Here is a 23818-nt window from a genome sequence, read left to right on the forward strand (position 1 = left end):
AATACATTTTTCATGTAAGGTTGAGGAGAATAAATTATTTTCTATCATTTTTACAACCAATAATATTTTTTTGTTAAGGAGGTCGAACGTTAATATTGGAATTTTTAGACGTCAAATATGATTGATGAGTATCTTTTAATATTATTTTAGTAACGTTTTTCTTATTTTTTTTTTGACATCTCAAAATAGATGAAGAAGAATGTGGAGTCTGGGCATTTACGGGGCTTACGACCGTCATAGGCTGGTTCAAGTGATTACTTTACACACGTGTAATATTCACCAATTCTATCCATAATTGACAACCACACTACTCAAATTCTTGGATGTTCTATACATATGATCCAATTTCGAAACAATGTGCTCCATAAATGACCAGACTTTTATATTCTATATCAACTTTGTTGAGATGTCACTAAAATAATATGAAAAATAACTTCTATAATTAGAAATAATCCAGATTTCTGAACAAGAATTTGTAAGCGTTTTTAATCGAATTTTATATCGTCAATTACGCTATAAAAAAAGGAAAACATAATTTACACTCGTGTATATGGGGATTCAAATGTTGTATTTCAAATGTAAATGTATACATATATTATAGGGGTCGCGAGGCTTTATTTGTAGAGCATTAACAACCATGTTCCAGTCTTGTGGGGGCTAGAAAACCCAAGTTTAGTCACTTAATATATAAATATATCCCTTATATGAGAGACTGGAGACCGCAGAGGGTGACTTGTCAACCAGAAGACAAACAACAGGCTCCAACGGCAACCCCTAAAGTAGTAAAGTATAGTAAACAAGTTACTAAGGGAAGTGGCTCAACAAATTGTCGTTACGTTATGTTAAACGGTTTTATAACCGAATCTTATTTGTAAAAAAGATGAATCCGTAATGCTTTTTTTATTTCTCCCACCATGAATTCCTTGTTTTTTTAAAAGATTTTTTTTCAATAATGAAAAAAGTAAATAAAAATTCATTGATGTATAATTTTAACATAGAATCACCCATTAAATTTGACGAACATAATAAATGAATATAAATTTCCCAACCAATTTATTGTTTTTTTTTAAGGTCATGGGATCTTGCATCCCTTATGTCACAGCGACCATATTAGGTCTATTGTTACCTCCCATTGTATTACAGCTCACTCTCAAGACCTACGTAAGTCATGTAACTCACGAACTGTCTTGGTGGTAGAAGCTTCACCAATTTATTGTTATTACTAGTATTATTTTTGATGTAAAGAATAACGTACTAGTATTTAAGATTCTTGAATTCGTGATTATTGAAATTTTAAACAAAAATACAAAAAAAATAATTAAACCAGCTTATGACGGTCGTAAGCCCCGTAAATGCCCAGGCTTTCATATTCTTCTTCATCTTTGTTGAGATGTCAAAAAATAATATTCAAACAAATATTATTTTTTAAGTTATTTTAATTTCATATCCCGTCTATATAGCCAGAACTAACAGTTTATTTCAGTATAAACACAGCTATGGAGTTGTAAAGTATAGTTTTAATAGAGCCATCTGTTTCAAGTTATATCAAAAAAATCAAGACTCGGCACTTTATGTATATAATAATATAGTTATCCGAGTAAAAGTGTTATACAATAGTAATAATTATTATTTCTCGTAAATGTGTGGAGATCCTTAGAAATGCGAGTCCCGTTCTCGGCCGTAAATCCAATTGCAATTATAACGTCGTCTTTTCTGCTGCCATTTTGTGCAGTTAGTGGGGATGATGCATTGTTACTGCGGCGATCCAGAGAACAGTGTAAGCCGAAGTTGAAGGAGGATATTTTTATATAGAAATTTGTGAAGGTTCAAATTTTACTTCGATTATTTTTACTGATTCGAACTAAGTAGGAATGAAATAAGTATATGAAAAGTTGAAGTTTTTTTACTGACATTTCTTGGTGAAACTCCATTTTATATACGAATAGAAAAAGAACACTTAAATTGTTTTTTCAACTTTAATTTTATTTGACCAGCAACTAGGCTTCGTCATAACCGACATCATCTGACTAAGTAAAACAAAAATTATATCACAGAAAAATACACACTTGTATGTATTTCTTTAGCTTACCGGTTAAAGATCGATATCGATATCACACCATTTATTCTCAATAGTAATAAAGTAATTATTACGTATAGTAAATATATATATATATATATATATATATATATATATATATATATATATATATATATATATATATATATATATATATATATATATATATATATATATATATATATATATATATATATATATATATATATATATATATATATATATATATATATATATATATATATATACATATGTATATGTATATATGTAACCTTTGGTAATTCGTTAAACAAGGCGCGATATTGTTAAAATATAAAAATTATTTTTCTTACACGTGCTTTCTTAAATACGATCCAAAAGATCAAACGTTTTAAGAGTATAAGTTTGACATCATCAACAAGTTTTAATTTGATAAAGTCGTTACACCAATTTGATTTGTAGTTTAGAATATTGCTAAAAGCTCAGGAATGTGTTACTTGAAGAGTAAATTATTCGAAGCTTCAGAAAAATTTGGTGAATATTTGTAATTTACCATCACGCCAAGTCGCAAAAATATCCCATGCGTGCTGAAAAACAATTTGTAACTAAGTAATACGTAGTCATTATTAAAAATGTTATATTTACATGGGTCCAATGCTTAAATCTGAATAGGAAATCTTTCATTATACTTCTGAGTTATTGCTTAACTAAAATAAGGTTACATTTTAACCAATATCTTATGCTTACATAAATAACATTCCAAATGTCTGCCTGCAATATTTAGATAAATTTCAACGATTATAAATTCCTTAATTCGTATTAGTTTTGAGTATCAATTTTAAGATCAGGTTATTATGTATCGTAGGTACATAATAACTTGTCTTATTTATGACGGTATTTAAACTTTATATTATTATAAAACATAGTAATGGCTTACATGTTTCACTACCATTAAGGTGTGATGTAAAATGTCGGGGTTTATGAGATCACCTTAAAGATGCATCACAAAAAAATCTGATTTATTTATATTTTAATACTCTCATTTAAAATTTGTACCTATAATTTATGACACATTACATTTTTCAGTCAGAAGCGTTTTAGTTGAACCCAATAGTCTATTTGTTGTGATTTTTTAAGGGAATTATAATTAAGTAGATGATATAAAAAAATAATCAGTTAAAAATGTGTATCCTCAAATAGTTTATCTAACAAATATAATAATAAAACATGTTTAATGCAAGATACTTAAAAAATGTTGAATTAAGAGCGTCGCATTAAAAAGTTCTTCCTCCCAAAGTGAAGCCCAATCTACGAGTATGAGAAGCGTTGTTTACACGTTGAATTGTAAAGTAAAAGTATGTTAGAAAATACTGCAAAACAAATAAACTGCCAACGTACATGTTACTTATCTTTTGGTTTATTTAAGGTACATATATCTTCGCAATGTTACTTATCTTTTGGTTTATTATGTAAGGTACACATATCTTCGCCATGTAACCTATATTTAACTTTATTTAAGTAAGGTACACATATCTTTGCTCTGCGTACAGATAAATGTCGTATCTGCGTTTACATAAATATCACTAGAAAGCGCCCTCGTGTAATGCTTAATATTATCTCAGATATAAACCAAGCTTCCAGGAGTGGAGATTTAATTTATTTATCTATAGAGTAAAATTGTATCGATTAAAAAGTAAAAAATACCATTTTATATCATATTGATTTTATTTTAATTTTAAAACGCGATATTGGTTTTGATTAAATGGTGTAAGAAATACGTGTATGGGTATTAAGAAAATCGAAATGAATCTTACTTAAACTCATAAAATTGTCAAATAGGTAACTTTTAGTTAGTTGAGAGAGTGACAACTGTAAATTAATCATTAATTATGTCAAAGTGTTTGACTTGTGCGCGAAAATTGTTGATTCTATTACATTTTACCCTTGATATATTGAAGGCTTTTAGTCAGTTCACGGTCACCCTCCGACTGTGGGGAGGAACTACCTTGAACTGTATCCTCAACTTTAAGGGTCTATCGATTTAGGTTACTGAGATCAGAGGTATTTTAAATTGGTATGGTAAATTTAAACACCTATATTCGATAATGACTACGTCATATTAAAATGTAACATAGACAGATATTGATACTCAACTTGTTTAATCAACATATAATCTAATACAAATATTCGCCTCCATAGTATTGTGGTTAGTGCAATTGAGACTATGCTGGAGGTTCCAACATTTTTAAGAGTTTCAAAATTCTTGTTTGTACAAAATTGCACCAAAAATCAAATGCATAAAAATTTAAAATCATTTTTTCAGGCGTCTCTCAGTATGTTAAATAATCAGGTTAAGCTTTCTCAAACCACCCATAGATGGTTGCCGTGATTCAAACATGAAGCGTCATGAGATTTATGATATATGTATGAGTTCCAAAAATTTGTCAACCGACAACCATGAGTAAAATGGTGAATGGTACAAGTGTGACCAGCCTATGACAGGTATTAAGTCCTTTAAATACCCTAACATACATATTTATATTCATCTACAGATGATGAAATATAGAAATAAAGTTTTAATTCCACTCTTTTATTAATTTTATGTTACCCTGGACTAGTACTGCTTAGTATTATATTAGATAACCTTTATAAAAATTATTTAAAATTTATCAAATTTATATAATGTCAGTTTTTTGGCAGTTCCCTTATACACCAATGGGTACAGATGAGGGTTAAAAATACGGTAGTAAAATGAATAACATATTGTGCATACAAACTATATAAATGTGTATAAAACAATCTTATCCGCACGTTCGCGTATGTAACATTTACACAAATTTGTTTGTAAATATGAAGTTCAACATGATTGCGCAATCCAGTCAAAAGTTAACTTTTGTGCAGGAAAATACATATTTTTGATAAACAAAATCCAATTTATATTTGATATATACTTGTATGTTAAGTCAATATTCGTTAGAGCTAGTAGGGTAAGATCTATGCTTATCTATTTCGTCTCTATTTTTTCATACATTTTTTTTAAAAATTGTTTTTTAAACGTTATTTACTATATTTCTGTTGAATATTTTTCATTCTCAGCATTACAATAAATATTTTTTTCTTTGTGGGCGTCTCGGTAACGACTTCTCTAACTGCCGCCATTGTGGAAAAGTTAGGAAAAATTCCCAGCGTTATTTGTAAACAAACATAAATCATGCTTAAAATATTAATCCAAACACATAAAAGTATGATGGAAGTCGAACTTTGTGGTTAGGAAATAAACAGGAATGTGTCTTCCGAGACTGTTGAATGTGGTGGGGCTAATGTCTTTATAAAGGCCTCCATTTTCATCTTATATTCATAAATACACGTATGTATTGTGTGTCATATTTTACAATGAACGTTAAATATTTGTTTATAGGTAGAAACGTAAGAAAAGATTGATATAAAAATACATCACAAACACCTAGACCAGCTGAAAAGAATTCTTGAATTCATTTTGTAATTTAGAGGAAATCAAACCTGTAACGTTAGGGCCCTTCCACGATATGTGAATGAATAAGGTATGTAATTTTGATTATTATTTTTAATTTGGGTAGTCAGATTCAGGTTATCCCAATGCAAAGTTAACTTTTAGAGATATTTTTTGTAAAAAATGGGAAATGGATTAAAAATGAAATAAAAATGACGAAATTATAAGTATTTATGTTTTGTGGGTGTATTTTAAAAGTATTTATATTTTAATTATAATTCTATTTAAGGGACTCGTATCTCGTTCAACTAACGCTAATTTTTTCTTGAGCACCTAATTCAATACTGCAATTATTTTCAAACCCATAATTTCCCTGGCAATTCATCACCCAAATAAGAGTTAGGTACATGTCTTGCCTTGAGCTCCTTCACTTGGGTCATCTATATCTTTTCAAATTTGTTGCCTCCTAAAATGATGTGCAATACTGCACCGATCCGTAGAAGACCCTATAAATATTTAATTTTATTAAAATTTTATTACTTTATATGGTATAAAATATAAGGACCATAACCACTTTAATATTATGTTAATACGTTACGATTATCCGGTTTTGTTTAAAATTTCAGAGCGACACAGGAATTGTACTTAAGAGTCTGAATACTTAGTAAGGAGATATAATAATAAATTATTTTCTACAATTCTTAATTAATTAGATTATAAGAAAGCTTAATTCTCGTGCAACTGATATAAATACAAGAATTATTACATTTTTTGATAAACATGAGAAAAACACTGGCAAAGTAAATCTTTCAAATGAAGGTAATAACACAACGGTAGAAAAAAAACACGTGAGATTTGATACCTTTGACCATAGATGACGCGTAAAACTGTATTCTGTATTTCAAAAGTTTAGAGATTTTTTTATGAAATATTAATAAATGTGAAAATACAAACGCGTAAACTTTTTTTTCAGTATCTTGAAATGTAGTCAAATATGTAGATTTAAGTAAAACATGAACCTATTTTCAAGACTTTTACTCTTACGAACTCATTTTAATATTATAAGCACGCTGAAAGATATATCTACCGTGAATGGTCGCCTTAAAGTTATCCGCGTTAAAAGTTCCATTCGCAGACGCGCTCATAAACATAAAATATAAATTACTTCTTTAAGATAACTGGATTAATGGTACGTAGTTTGAGCACGGAGTAATTAGTTAATTAGTACTAACTCCCTTTGGAGAAATATCTTGCACGTTAAATAAAAACAAATTACGTAAAGATAGCAGTTGTGAGAAAGTTTGCTACAATAAACAAAATTGTAACTTTTACATCTCAATCGTCATTTGATTAAACCATACAAATGATTTTAATTTTTGACTCATTTGAATTATTTTAGAATATTTTGAGTGAAAAATGATTTGCAATACTTCTTTGATATATTAACAGAGGTAAAAAACTTCAATAACCTTTAGAATTAAAAACTGAAAAAATAATTCACACACAAATTATTCATATTTATTTTTGGAAAAAAAATTGTTATTAATTATAATTGAAAATTTTTACTGTAGAGTATATACAAGTTTATAATAATGCTATAATTTTTGCGATAGTAAATTGCAAAAAAATATTTTTAAATCAATTTTTGTTTTATGTTTTAATATTTCAATCTTATTTTACGATTTATATTAACTTAAAAATATTATATGTAGAGAGATATTTCTGATAAGTGATATCGGAAATAATATAAGAAAAAATATTTTTTTATTAATAAAAAATTAACAAACACACACAAATAAATATATTTAAATAATTTCTTTCAATCCTCTATTTTATTGAAAACAAAATCGATAAAGCATTGTCGATTTATATCGAAATATCATACTTAATTGCCGTGGATCTAGCAAAAAACTGTTGCTGTAATTCAGCAATTAAACTTTAACAGCATAAAGTATGTAATCTGAATTAATAGCGTGATAAAAAACTCTCAAACCTTTGAAAGCTTAATTTCATTCAACAACAATATTTGACATGCGAGTGAAAAGTCCTGTCTCCGCGGGGTATTTGATCGGACGTTGAAATCAGGGTACCTATATTTTCAATACTTCATAGTTTGGTGATATTTTGCTCCCACAACATTGGATGTGGTAATCCATGCAAAAAATTTAATTAAAACCGTCATAAATTTAGTGTTGTAAGAACAGATTAAATTTTTATATACATGAAGACACATCCCTGGTCTGGAAAAAAAATGAAAATTGAATAAAAATACAAATGTGAATGTATCTGGGAAAATGATCAAAGAAAAGTTGGTTTAAAAATAGTTTTCTTTTATATTATAATTTCATTTAATTAGTTAATACAATTGACAATATAAATAAAAAATTTATAGTAAGTTTTCCTTTAAAAAATCATGTTTTATTTGGCCCATTATTTTTCCAGACCTGAGAGATATGTCGACTTGTTAAATGTGTTGAATATAAAAAGCTCTCCTACGCGAGACGAGCACTATGTAAGATTATAACTTAATACAAAATATGTATTTCAACAATATAATGTAATGTAACATTGAAAACCGTAGTGTAACCGTAGTGGCCGAATCCGTAGTGTAATGGTCAGCACGCTCGGCTACCGTTCTGGAGGTCCCGGGTTCGATTCCCAAAGGGGGTAAAATAAATATAAGTGATTTTTTCACTGTAATATTTATTCAATATTATTACCCTGGACTGGTACCTGAAGCGGAAGGCTGATTACCTTTCCTTCATCTGTAAACGATCAAGATAACACTGCGTTTATATGACGCAGTACCGTATGCATCGTTGGGTTGCGGATAAGGGTTTAAAAAAAAAACATTGAAAACAAGGATTAAGCTTTGCTTTGTAATTCGTTACAAAACTGGATAAAAATAAAAGTAAATGGTAAGTTTATAAATTGAATAAAATATATTAAAATTTAGTAGTCAGTATGAAAAATCTAGCTGCAAAGTTGTAAGGTACCTTATAAGCAGAGTTGTTTTACAAATTTAGTAGTAATATAACACACCTAAATTATATGGCAGTCAAAAGGAAATACTTATTTATTTTTATTTTATTTATTCAATAAAAATGATATAAAACAATAGTTACATTAACAATAATAAACATTACATTACATTAACAAAAAATAGTAACGTTAAAAAAAGCCAATTAAACAATTCCACATTTATGTTATAAAACTATTAAAAAACATTCCGAGATTAAACAAAAAACAAAAAAGGGTATTATAAAAAATAATAGATTTAGCAGGAAGGAGCAGGAAAGGAGAGGAATTAATAAGGGTGGTTAAAGGAATTTTTTTTTCTAGGTAAGAAGTTGAAAAATATATTTATAAATATACAAACATACATATACATACGCATACATACACACATATATATATACGTATACATACATATACATATTCATTATATATATATACAGAAAAAAAATTGTCATGCACCGTTCACCCCCCACCCGTAACATAACTAGGTTATTGGTGGAGAGTAAACAGAGTATGACAACTTTCTACTAACCTGTTTTTTTATTATAGCTATAATTTTCCCGAAAATATCCATGTCATTAAATGTCTTGTTCTATGAGTTGTATGTATACGATCATAGAGAACAATATACGCAACTGTTTCCATTTTAGCAATCAATCATTTTTACTTAAATGGAACAGGTGCTTACACTGTCAAGGTAATAACGAAAATTGTAAATATCAACAAGGAAGTGAGATAAATGTTTTCTATCTATATTTTGAACTTAGTTTTTATTATGTAGTTAGTTACCAACATTCCAATAAAAGTAAAAGCATTTGAGAGGCCCACGTTGGCTCATCAATCAATAAAATAAATTTGTAAATCTGCTATCTTCGGACAGTAACAAGTGTCATCCTTGATGCTGTATTGGAGACATTTCACTCGTACTTTGGGATTTGTTGACCATAAATTGTGCGACATCTGTTGGTCCGGGGTTAGGGTGAGGGCGGCCCGGCTCGGGGGTAAAGTTAACCCCTACTACGTGACCCGTCACTTGGTTACGCCTCAAACTTTACCCATCTTTATGACGTCTTCTATTTAAACAAAAACACTTCACATATTTTTAATTTCAGCTCTTGTTTATTTCAGAACAGGAAATAATAGAGAAAAACGCTTTAGACTTTCAAGGCTTTTCAGGTATCAAAACAATGTTTTGTTCTGGGTTTTAATGTCGTAAGTGGTGATTTTTTTGTACCAACTTAATGAAAGAGTAAACATTATTTGATGTTTTGATAATAAATCTGATGTTTTAATATAACTAAAAAATAAATCTTCAATTTTGAAAACTTCTTAAGTCGTATTTTTTCAAAAAGAAGAATAAATAATGAATAACCGATAAAAACAAATGTCTTATTCTTTTTCAGATTCACACCTATTAGCTCATAGAGAACTAAGTCGTATCAAAATAAATTAGTTTTGTAATTAATCGTCCAATAATGAATCCAGGAGGATATTATGTGCAATACTGATTATTATATGTGCAATTCTGATTTGGAATCACTATTATCGATTAACAATTTTCACATATTTCAATATACTTGATCAAAAATGTAAATGTTGAATTTAAAATTTATTAATTGCAAAATTATATTTTCTGACAAAAATATTGAAATAAAAATATTGGAATAAAAATTTCCATCACCAAAAAAAAACATCATTTAGGTTTTACGAGATATTACTTTAATTTATGAACAGTTATAATTATGCTTTTTTTATCACTATTTTAAAATTTGAGAATGACCATTTCCAATTAGGATTGCACTTTAAAATATAAAAAAAACTCGTATATTATGAGAATAAGATAATAGTTAAACAAATTAAAATAAACCCCATGTAAAACAAACAAGAAATGATGTTTAGTATTGAGGAGTTAAAAAAGAGAGCTTCTTTCCACATATGGCAAAAGTTTAAAGGGAAAAAATTAAGCTATTTATTGTAAAACTTCCAAAGGTTATAAAAATATTTACTCAGATATACTGATGAGCGATTTGTATTATTATTAACATTTAAAGTTAATAGGAGTTTAAAAAAACGCTCAAACTTCATTAATATGTTTTTCAACAAAAAATTACGTTATTTCTAATTACTTTAAAGACGAATGAAGAGTTCATTTCAACTTTCCCCAAAATGGTAATTTTCCCGGAAATCAGTTGATGAGCGTCAGATTTGGCAGATACGCGTCACAAATTCCACCAATACGGAAACGTTACCTCAAACCTAATTATTAAAAAAATTGTGAGAACTTCCTATAGATTTATTGGGTTGGATAATTTTAAATGTATCAAAATGTAAAGTCAAAGAAGCAAGAAAGCATCCACACTGAAAAAAAAACATACTACATAGATTCATATTCTCAAGATTCATTTTATCGGGAAGACACAAAAATCGAGAAGTCAACACTGATTTTTTTTTGTATCAATTGTTGAAAAATGCAAAGGCATCATGTAAAACAATTCATAACCTTAATATTTTAATTTTCTTATTTTTATAACCAATAAATCCTTTACGTCTGACATAAGCAGTAACATAATAATGAAGTAAAAAAAATACAAGACGCCTTTTGCAATTTCTCCATAGGTACCTACCATTTAAGAATGACCAAAACTAAAGCCATTCAAGGTTATTTGAAAAAATAGCAATGTGAATTTTGATCACATGATATTTTTATTCATTATCTCTGTAACAAATCCTAAAACGAATATTATTTTTTAATATTACTTTTTTATACAGTCCATAACACATAATTCAGTATAACTCAGCGCGACGTTATATGCGTTTATATTATATTTTGTATACATAGTTTTAATCTTACATTCAGGGTTATTTAAAAAATGTTTAAATTACTTTAATCATTTATTTCAAATATATAAATATACAAAAGTATAAAGCTCTCAAATTCAACACAAACAGTTTATTTAAATACTTAGAATAATTTTGGGGGATTTAGAAATTGTCAGCTTTAATCATTCGGCGTTGTTTACTAGAGGAACTTCTGTATCAGAGTACTAACTTTAAAGACGGCTTTTATTTTAGTTACTAAAATGTAGTTTTCTTTTATGTACCAATAAATAGTATAAAAGCAAACGTTTAAGTAAACTTTTAAGGACCATTATTTAGTTTTAACTCGGATTAGAAAAAACACTTCTCGAGTAATTGAGGATTTTAGTTATCCACAATTATGACATATGCATTTTAACATAAATGTATTTGTATTAACTAGAGTATTATCCTTTGTGTTGGTAAACATTCTGTAAATGTGCCTAAATAAACAAAAATTAGGTGAGGGTCCTGATTCTCGTTTGAATTAGAATAAACAAACATAGTTTATTTCATTTGAGTATATTTCCTTTTACGGAATTCGATATTTGATATTTTTTTAACACTTAATTCATACTAAATCAAGCTACAAAACAACATTTTGAGTGTGTCCAAACACTTGTTCACAAATCTGGATTATCTTCTCTAAGGAGTTTTAAAAAAAAATATTAACATAGATGAAGAAGAATACAGAAGTATGCGGCTGTCCAAACTTAAAACACAGTAAGGGATTTTTTTTGAAAAACTTTTTTTTGCTTTTTTGGACTTTTCCTAAAAATGTCCTTAACTGTGCTTTCAGTTTGGATAGCCGTATGGGCATTTAAAGGGCTTACTACCCTTATAGGCTGTTAAAAGTCTCTGCTTAGTAAAAACTATCCTCATTTCTACATAGATGGCTGTTGTGAACTCGTACATAACTGTGTCACGAGTTTGATCAATCATGGGTCGAATTGCTTTTTTTCTCTTTTATACTTTTTTGATGTTACCATGTACTAGTATTCGGACATGTTTTTAAAACTATATGAGTCTGATTAAATTAACTGATAAAAATAATTAAAAATACATGAATTTTATGAAATATAATATCAAGTAAATTATATGAAAATGATCAAATAAACACGTAACATTAAAAAAAGATAATGCTACAAAATGTAAAACATAATTGTAACAATAGTATCAATAGTGCTCCAGAGTACAAGAGATAATTATTGTAGAATAAAATAACAACTAGATATTTTATTCCATAAAATGCAGTTCCACCAGGAAATTTCAGCACAAAACTTTAAAAAAAGAAAATAATTGCTTGAATTTAAAAAATGGAAAGACATAACTGGATTAAAAATTAATAAAAGTGAGAGCCGTTGGGTTCGACCCAAAGCATTATTAATTACATAAAGTTGCTGAACCGATAGCTTTGGAATAATTTCCATGGCCTGGCCTGCGATCCGACTTTGTGATGAATGACGCCAAATTGTCAGGTCGATAAACGGGTCCGGGGCGCTCTCAGCGCCAGCATCCCGCAGTGAGCCGTGATGTCACACGGGGGCATTATGACTTGCGAATACGCTGTACGGGAGGTATCACGAATGATACGTTGGCTGTCATAAAAAGAAAATTGACCAGATATCATTTTGCGCCATGAATTTTGACGTGAAACGAAACTTTTTACTTTTTAGTACATTTTTATTTATTTAGTAATTTTTCATCATATTTTATTACATCTTAACAAAGATGAAGAAGAATATGGACGTAAATGGCCAGATTTTCATATTTTTCTTCAACTTTGTTGAGATTCAAAAAAAAAAAAAAAACTTTACAACATTTTGAGTGTGTCCAAATACATGTTCACAAATCTGGATTATCTCCAATTACAAGAGTTATTTTTCACATTATTTTTTGACATCTCATCAAAGATGAAGAAGAATATGGAAGTCTGGGCATTTACGGGGCTGACGACCATCATAGGCTGGTTTAAGTGATCACTTTATACACGTGTAGCATTCACCATGTAAAGTGATCACTTAAACCAGGTAATGACGGTTGTCAGCCCCGTAAATGCTCAGACTTCCATATTTTTTTTCATCTTTGATGAGATGTCAAAAAATAATATTAAAAAAGTTCTCATAGAGTTTCTAGAGATAATCCAGATTTGTGAATACAAATACTTGATTTGGACACATTAAAAATATTTTATTTTTCACCATACACATAATAAGAATTTACAATAATGTGCCCTCTTTGGGTTTTTCCGTGTGTAGGGATTATTTTAAAACACTAATTCATAAAATTATATGAAGAGTAAATGACATGCAATTAAATACGATATGGCCGAATGATGCGATGTATTTCAGATTTGTCTACATCCATTATCCATTTATGAAGAGCTCTTTTATACTTCATTATTAAATGACTTATGGATAATGGAAGGAGGTAGAATAACTATCTGATATAATAAAAAAATATTTGTTTTAAAAAAATAATAAAAGCATTGAAAACTTTGTGGTAAGGTATTATATCACTTTCCTTGTCATTGATAGTCCAATTTGTGTAATACCACTTTAAAAAACTACTTCATGACTACCGCCTTCGGAATTACCATTCCATCATCAGGTCAAATGGAGACTACATTTGTCCTTATGATGAAATGGTTATTCAGAAACCAGCACTCACGAAGTAAATAGTGTTTTTAAGTGGTATAACAGAAATGCATGATAGTGTTAATAAAAAAATATATTATTTTTCGTTGGTAAAAACATTCTGAATATTTGATTATTTTTTTTAGTCAGTTATTCCGTAAATTTTTAAATAAGTTCTCGTTTTTCACAAGTGCTAGTAAAAATGAAATATGTTGAAACCGTTTATATAAAGTTCCCAAATTGAGTTAGTTTGTTGAATCTAATACTATAAATCCTTTGGTTTCTCGCTTGCAGAAGCCTCCCGCAATGACTTATATTACTCTAGGCGGGGGGGACCAGCCACGAATAAAAAAGGTTTCTCAACACGGACTAAAGATATATTATGGGACACGCGCTGCTAAGGGAATGTCACACGAACAAATTGCTTAATACATTACGCCGTTTTTCACTCATACTCGGTGCGTACCTTTTGTATTATACGAGTCACATTACCTGAGGCTTGAAACCACTACTGTGGAAACGGAAGGAACTGAGGTGTAAAACTATGTGGGCAGGTCGTGTTGTTTTAAGGACTACCCTTTACTAAATATAACTCGCATATACCAAGTTACAGAATCAATTTACGACTCTGTACGATAGCGGAAAATTCCAAAATTATGTTTTTTGAAAACGTATTCTTTAATGGCGAGTAAATTTGCTTTCATTCTAAAAATATAACGAAATTTTAGTTTTGCCTCAAAGGACTTGTACACAAACTTGTACGAGTATGAGAATGTAATTTTGAGTACTGTAGCCATTGCCGCTTTTGTATTTTTCTTTGTTGTATATTACTTTACCATTTCCTTTCTCACATACCAGTAATGTCCTTCAAGCTCCTTCACTTACGTCATCTATATTGGTCCAATGCAGTACCTTATGTAATATAATGTATACCAAATGTGGGTGTGGGTAAGAATAAAAAAAATACTGCTCAATATTTTACATACGTTATATTCTTAGTTTTGAAATTTTTTTTAACGAGACATAAAATATAATACGTATTTCTTCATGCGGTATCCACAAATTTAAAGAGTTGATTTTTTATTTATTTTCATTTTAGGCAATAAAAAATTCGTATTTTTTATTTATTCAGTATTATCCAAATTTTCCTTTACAAATTTAAATTGGATTCATTCGGAGTTATTTATATATAATAATACCTCAATCCAAGTGACGAAAAATATGCAATATACGTCTCGGTATTGGCGTTTTTGTCGAACGTAGAAGGAATGGTGAATATAACACGTGCAATAGTAACCACTCAAACCTGCTAATGACAGGTCGTAACCCCTGCAAATTCATATATATATATATATATATATATATATATATATATATATATATATATATATATATATATGTTTATATATATATATATATATATATATATATATATATATATATATATGTATATATATATATATATATATATATATATATATATATATATATATATATATATATATATATATATATATATATATATATATATATATATATATATATATATATATATATATATATATATATATATATATATATATATATATATATATATATATATATATATATATATATATATATATATATATATATATATATATATATATATATATATATATATATATATATATATATATATATATTTATGTTTTATTTATAATGACGGCCTTATTTATGTAAATTTTGCGTATCGGATTAAAGAGGTTTCGCAATATCGCTTGTAACCTAATGACGGATGAAATTATATTATTGAATCGGCGCTTGAAAAATGGAAATTGCCCAAAATTGCCACTTTGGCTTTTTTGCAACGATATTTACGACCGAATGATCTCATTCGAGTTGTAAATCAACATTGATACGCTTCACTTAGAAATTGCTCATATTTTCAAGGTAGAATGGGGTGCCTGGGGATTTGGGAAAAGGGTATCAATCGAAAGTTTCAATGTTAAATAAACGTTAGTAATGATAAATATTTTTGCTGGTTCTATTGTAAATAAATTAAAAAAAATGTTAAAATAAGCACTAAACTTTTTGTATCGATTTTTTTAATATGTAGGGGTCTTGTACATAGCATCGATTGATATATTTCGATCAATTTTGAATTGATTTAAAGTCCCGTGGTTGTTCAGAATTTTCAGACTTGACCCTACAAATGAATATTTTATATATGTATTTTTTCTTTTATTTTCTATTTTCCGAACCACGGGGTGAAATTTGGAAGCCTCTGAGGTTTATTTGTATTAATTTGTATTTATTTAAAAAATTTGTGTTTATAAAAAATATTAACATTTATATATTACTTCATATAAAAATAACAATAGTCGCTTCGCACACGAAACTGATGAATTTTTAACTATGGAGACAGAAATTGCGTGACATATGCAAATTATGATTCAGATTATACATAAAAGGAAAGTTATAAGTATTTTTTTTTGCAATTTTTTTCTTAAAAGTTTATATTTATTTAATATAAATAAGTGGATTAAAATTCAATAGTATAATATATCAGGCGTCTTCCTGGAAACAAAAATATCGCAGATTACCGAAAAAGAATTCTTTTATAAAAAAAAAATACTTGAGAATCTTGATAGACGTCACTTTCAATTCACACGTGAATAGAAATATCCCTTGGATATTGAATAAATACAATTTACAAAAATAAAGTGAAATGGATGTTCAAAACATGGGTAAGTCGGTGAAAGTTACATAAATATATAATATAAAATGATCACTCAGTCAGCTGTTCACAAGGCATAAATACCCCAAAAAATACTTCTTTTTCGTAATTTTGAGATGTCTATTGTAATCCAAACAAAGTAAATGTATTATAATCCAAGTAAATTTATTTCACGGAAATAGAATTCTCTCATTTTTAATATAAATTTTACTTGGCATTTACACCACTATTTCTTCAAATCTATTGTGACACGTGTTTTGGTGGATTTCGAATCATTTGTTATGATTCGAATTCGAAATCGAAATCGAATGCTAATGCATCGAAACACGCGTGACATAGATTTTAAGAAATAGTAGTATTTATACATAATGCCATAACGGAATCGCGGAACAAAAGTGGAACTGGGAAGGTCATGTGGCTCGTATGTCTGAGAATAGATGGACGAATAGAATAAAATGGTCTGACAATATTCAAAAAGTGTCAAGAGAGTCGCGTCTAGACGACTGTGGAAGTCCAAGAGGGAAGCCTTTGTTCAATACTGGACACAACAAGAAGGCTGAAGTAATTTAGTAAATAATACCATAAAGTGACTGCCGAATCAATTAATGGATATAAGTTTTTCTCACCTGATGGTGATGATGTTCTGGGCGGCAGCGCGCAGCGGCGCGACGAGCGGCGCGTGCTAGCAATCCGCCTGCCGCCGCTAACCATAGAAGCAGTAGCGGCGCTCCGAGAAGAGCGTACAGCATCCCCGCCGCCTTGCCTGCTGCTGTTCGAGGGGCCGCGCTACCCCACCCTGTTATAAAAAAAGTATATTTAAAAAAAATATGTATATTTGGTTTTAATTAAGTTTTTTTAAAAGAAATTTTACTTAAAGACGACCGGATAAATATATCAATGTTTATATAATCGGTGTTTTATTACTGTAGGAAAAATTGTAAAAGGTAGTTATAATAAAATATTTCATTTATAATTTGTTTAAGTAATTGGTGAATATGAAAAAGTAAATCTCATATAAACAAAGATAAGATATATTTTTTAAATATTTTATTTCTTTGCACGTATTTCATTTAGACTTATAAGGACATGCATGTTATCTTTATTTCTATACGTAAAAAAAAAACAAACTTGAAATGTGCATTTAAAAAATATATAGGTAGGTACTATTATTTTTTTTAAAATTAATGCCGTCGCTATATTAAACTTTTGATTGGGGTTTTTCAACCCCTGCATTGCGTTATAATTAGTAGACCTCAATTATACTTAATTTGAATTGTGTGCAGATTTGAATAATTGTTCAGCCAGTGTATTTTTTACAATCCTTTAAAAATTTTACATTTCGTTTATTTACTACTAAAGTAATGATTAAAAATATTATGTACAAAGTACATTGCTTTACATACTCTGATTTATATCATACGTAAAAATATACCCATGTCAACCGGAGGTGACTTCCATATTGACAAAGAGGGCCACATATTGAAACGGGTTCTATGATCGTTCGCAATTTATCGTTATCCAAACACATTCAACATCAGATTTCCTCTCGCAGTTGTCGGCAGTTGGCAGTAATCCAAGCTGTAATGGACCCGACTAACTTTGTTTTACGAGATAGCTTTATTGGGCTAAACTAAGCCTTTTCTGTAATCAGACTACACGTGGGAAAATACATCGAAATGTTTTTGTCAAATTAAGAGACCAAAAGTAGAATAAACATAAAAAATTGTAAATGGTATCAAATACCATCGAACTTTTGTAAGGTTCATAACGAAACGGAAAAATATTTACATACTTAAATTTTCTCGTTCCAATTCAATGCGTCTCACCCCGAAATAAAGCTGATATGTAGATCTTATGTATTACTTTATATTTCATACCGATATTTACTTTTTTTCCTGTTTGAAAGATTTTTTAATACCATTATGATATTTTTTACTCGATATTGTTTAATTGAATAAGAAAATTAAAAAAAGTTAGTGTGTAAATGGTGCTATGGTGGTGAAGGGTGGTATTGTTTGCATGCTGTGGCAGTGATTGTCCTGACGAAGAAACGGGTACGTCTCGAAACCGGTAGACATAAAAATCTTGGTGAGTGGTTAAATACTAATATTATTAACATTTTTGTAAAAAAATAAAAAAGTAAAAATGACTAACCATGTAAATGCTTTAAATATTAATAATATTGAGAATACTAAAAAAAGTATTTGAGATGGTTTGGGTATGTGGATCAAATAAGTGATTAATGAACAGGAAAACAGATTTACAAAGCGAATGTTGTTGCTAATAAAACAAGAGGAAGGCCGAGGAAAACTTGGCACGATTAAATATTTTAAATACTAGTCAGGTCAGGAGTCGGAATAAACGATGGGTATGTATGAAGAGATGCATGAACGTGGAAGAGGCGACAACTGTTTGCAAAGACATTCTCTCTGCCTAAACCCGAAAGAAAATGACGTGATGGTTAGTTATTTAGTTCATTATTATACTCAACACGATTTCTGAAGGATATTTAAGAACGAACTAAATGAGCACTGCTGATATTTTAGTACACTTTGCATATAAACTATACTGTCTTAAAAATTAAATAATTATATTAGATACAACATTTTGAGTGTGTCCAAATACTTGTTCACAAAATCTGGATTATCTCCAATTACAGGAGTTATTTTCATATTATTTTTTGACATCTCATCAAAGATGAAGAAGAATATGGAAGTCTGGGCATTTACGGGGCTTACGACCGTCATAGGCTGGTTTGAGTGATCACTTTACACACGTGTAAAGATGAGATGAGATGAGATGTCAAAAAATAATATGAAAATAACTCCTGTAATTGGAGATAATCCAGATTTTGTGAACAAGTATTTGGACACACTCAAAATGTTGTAAATAAATTATCTGGTCAAATTATAAGCTTAATAATAAAAATGAAAATGGTATTTTCTGGCGTTTCTCATGTGTGTGATTATAATCCGGGATTCGGATCTCACATACTAATATAAGAGTTTCTGCTTAATAAAAAGCTTCTTTACATCTCACCAATAGATGTCTCTAGTGAAGTTTTAGTGATTCATGAACAAGGTTTCTAAATTGGTTCATATATATAGAACTTCCAAGAATTTGAGTAGTGTGGTTGTCAATAATGGGTAGAATTGGTGAATGTTACACGTGTGTAAAGTGATCACTCAAACCAGCCTATGACGGTCGTAAGCCCCGTAAATGCCCAGACTTCCATATTCTTCTTCATCTTTGATGAGATGTCAAAAAATAATATTATATTAGATGGTAATAAACGGTATTTTAGGTATTTATTAAAGTATGCAATAATTGAATCCTTAAAAATTATAGCACAAAATAAGTGTATAAAATAATCAAATAATATAAAAAAATAATTATAATATAAATGTAAAAATAATGTAATAAAATATAAAATAACAATAATACTTAAAAAAAAATCAAAATCAAGAGAAGCGTTGGAGGAGTAAAATTTATTCATATTTTAAAAATCACTGTTTTTAAAATAATCTGAGCACCCGGTAAGTCAACTGGGTTAAAAAAAACTCCCAGTTAAAAGCTCTTTTTGTTTGATAAAAAGTTGCGCCATTTAAGTTCTCGTGGGGGCCATAGATAACAATGAAATCTGTGTTTCTGTGTTACGGTTGCAAGTGACAAGTGTTTAACAAAGTGAGTCTGCAATGGCGTGAACAATGAAATACTGCGGCCAGAACGTACAACTTATTTCTACACCGAACGGAGAATTTTGCCAACTGTTATTTGAATCACTCTTTAACTGCAAAAGAAATGTGCTCTATGCGTTTACACACATAGAAAACGAGCAAGGAAAATTCAACGTCTTTGGATGTTAAAAACAACTTTTCAACAAATGTATAATGTACGATCTTTTTACTTTTATATTTTTCACAAAAATGTTTAAATCTATTTTAATTATTCTCAGATCATGGTCTATTACTTCGTTTTTCCCAAGAAAGAACAGTTTCCATTCTTCGCCATAACACATCATTCTTCAGTAATTCCTTTTCAGTCCAAGCGGCCAGACTTACGTCTCATAAAAATAACCTCTCCTTGTAAAAAATGCACCTTCTCTTATAATTTTTAAGAAACGCCTGAGACATTAGTATTTTTCATTACAATTGTAACTGTCCATCAAACCACCTCCCTTAGTTTTTCCTCTATCTCCTTCCCTAAACTCCCTTTTTCCTTTGCCCTCCTTATTATCATCTTTTGTAATTTATGTTTTTGAAATGTTCAAGTACCATCTACCCTCTGATTGCAAACAGCTTTATATGGTATCAAACGTTTTGATCAATATCACTAGTCTGTTTTTAGTTGGTTGGAAGATATTGCTTTTTAGCAATAAACTGCCAATAAACTTATTTCTTTTCTGTACAGAAAGTTTAAATAAATAAATAAATAATTAAGAACAGTTAACCCTCCTTTAAAGTTGAAATGTTCATCCAGTTATTTCTACGGGTTAAAAAAAAAGCAATATTAAACATTAACCCCTTATAATGTTCACTGCAATAACGCGGTACCTATCTCAACGTTATAGGGAGTTTACTGTATATAACCACTTACCAAGAATTTTTGTTTCCCGGTTTTAGGACGTACCCGTCTCTTTGTCACGTCAATCACTACAACATTATGCAAACAATACTACACGTCACTAGCATAGCACTATTCGCACACTAATAACAATATTATATGTTGATCACATGCGATTTTGGTCGACCCGAGAACCAATATGCAATATGTTAGTGACGTGTAGTAGTCCTGACGAAGAGACGGGTACGTCTCAAAATCGGTAGCAAAAAAAATAGGTTAGTGATTATATACTAATATTACTATGTTTTTTAGTAAACCAATAAAAAAGTTAAAATGACTTACCATAAAGTAAACACTTTAATTAATAATAACATTTACAATATAAATACTTTCTGTTTATTGATATTTAAAAATACAAGGTGTTTTTTTATACCACCTTTAAAATTACCTGAAGCTCAGAAGATTTAATTATTTCTTATCTTACTTAACAGTTAATCACGAATACTGATAAGAGTTTCGTATGTACTATACGGTATCAATAAACTTAAGAAAGGTGTGTTGCAATGGTTTGGACATGTGAGGAACAAATTAATGAGGTGAATTTAGTTGGAAAATGGAGCAAAAGTAGACTAGGAAAACGTGGCAGGAATAAAAATAATCGGCGGGTATGTATGAGGAGATGCATGAATATGGAAGATGAGAACAATGTTTGCAAATACAGAGTGTAAAGGCATTCTTTTCTCTCTGCCTACCCCTTTGGCGAAGTGGCGCGATGGTAAGTTAGTTAGTAAATAGGTATTTATTTCATAGCATTACATTGGATGTTAATATAATGGGGACATTTTACAATGTATAAGAATTTAATGTCGTTTACATAAATTATGGAGAGTAATGAATTCACGTTGTAAAGTATCTGTACCTGAGACAAAAGAGTCAAATACAAATACTGCAATTAAAAATACATACATTAACATAAAAAGTTACAATGGAATATTTAAAACCAAGTACTTTTAATACACGAATGGGGCACAAGTCTTTTATACAATTGTTATTATGTTACTATGTGGAGTAAAATACATAGGAAATAACAAGCAACTCGATGAATATTGCACCCCGTATTAAACAACATGACCCCTTACATCGTGAAAACGTAATATGTTCGGGCATTCGCGAACACTTCATTATTCACAGTAATTACTGGAAGGGGTGTGTGTCCATTAACAGCAATAATTACTACTTTAACGGCAAGCTTTTCCATTATTCGCCTGGAAAAATGAAGTTGTTCGCAAGGTTGTATTGCAAAATGTGGCTCAATAACCACAGAGATGGTTAATCTGTATATATCGCTCGTTCCTTTCAAGAACGTCATAAATAAAAAATCGTCAATTTTCTGTTGTGCATGTTTTCGGAATGCCCAGAAAATTTACTATATCCCAGCAAAAGCGACATATTTTTAACTTAATATTTACCCACTACAGGGCAGAAAGTGTTGTTTTTGCATTTTGAAGAAAAGGTATTGTTTAATTATTTTTTTTTTAAATATGGTAAATATTTTTCAAATGGAGAAAAAATGTTGAGGTTTTACCTAAAAAGAAAAAAGTAAAAAGTTCAGTAAGTGGCTTTATACTTATTTTTAATACATTGTATTATATTTTTAAACTTTAAAAAAGTTCTCCTGAAAAATGAAGTTTTTTGATTTATGACGTTCTTGAAAGGAGTGAGCGATAAATGTTTTAAAAAAAGAAAAAAATTGCCTACTCATATTGTTAAGGAAGGATTAAGTTTTGTTTTTATTTTGGTAATAAAATGCATGACATACAACATATTTAAGTATGTACAAGGCTAAAGTCGTATAAAATACGAAAAATAAATGTTTTCAAGCTTTCTTTGCTACGACATCCATAAATTCGTACAATGTTATTGTTTATTTCTACACCTTTCTCAGTTATTTAAAAAGCAAGTATTTTTAATTTATTTTTTTTATTTTTTATGACTGATTTATTTTGGCTTTATTCACGGAAAAAAAATATTTAAAAATTTTGTGTCAACTAGTACACTTATATTTAAAAAATGCAGTCGTTTTCTTTAAAACGATAAGAATTGATCATTTAAAAAAAATCAAATACAGTTTTTTTCAGGCGACAACTTAAAATTAGAGGAATAAAAAAATGTCATCGTGTATAAATTAAATTAAATCATTTCATTTTTGTCGTAAGAAGTGGCTCTTAATAAATTACGTTTTATCAGATTCATTGATCAATATTTTTAATAAAGCTGCAATAATTGATTTTCATTCAGAACTTTATGAAAAAGAAGCACATATATTTTAATTGAAAAAAACGTTTTTTTTATGTGAAGTGAGGTTTGGACATTGGGGTCAAATGAGACAGAACGGATAAGAGCATAAATTTACAATATTTTTAGTATCTATGAAATACATTGAATAAACGTCTCTGCTAATGGAGCTAAAATATCTTACTCAAATCAACCAAAAAAGGGGA

The 23818-nt window shown here is 29.1% G+C and overlaps 1 protein-coding gene across 1 annotated transcript in view; it reads right to left on the bottom strand.

Moving 5' to 3' along the window:
* The window catches only part of LOC148312813 (uncharacterized), a 163325-nt gene that overhangs the window by 7507 nt on the left and 132000 nt on the right, over positions 1-23818 (bottom strand). Inside the window, exon 4 of the mRNA XM_088273431.1 lies at positions 17381-17550. Coding sequence (XP_088129557.1) covers positions 17381-17550 — 170 coding nt within the window. The remainder of the gene's footprint in view (positions 1-17380; positions 17551-23818) is intronic.

Source organism: Brachycentrus maculatus, unplaced genomic scaffold, assembly GCF_059751285.1.
Source record: "Brachycentrus maculatus isolate JH-2025_06_01 unplaced genomic scaffold, ASM5975128v1 h1tg000032l, whole genome shotgun sequence".
Taxonomy (NCBI): domain Eukaryota; kingdom Metazoa; phylum Arthropoda; class Insecta; order Trichoptera; family Brachycentridae; genus Brachycentrus; species Brachycentrus maculatus.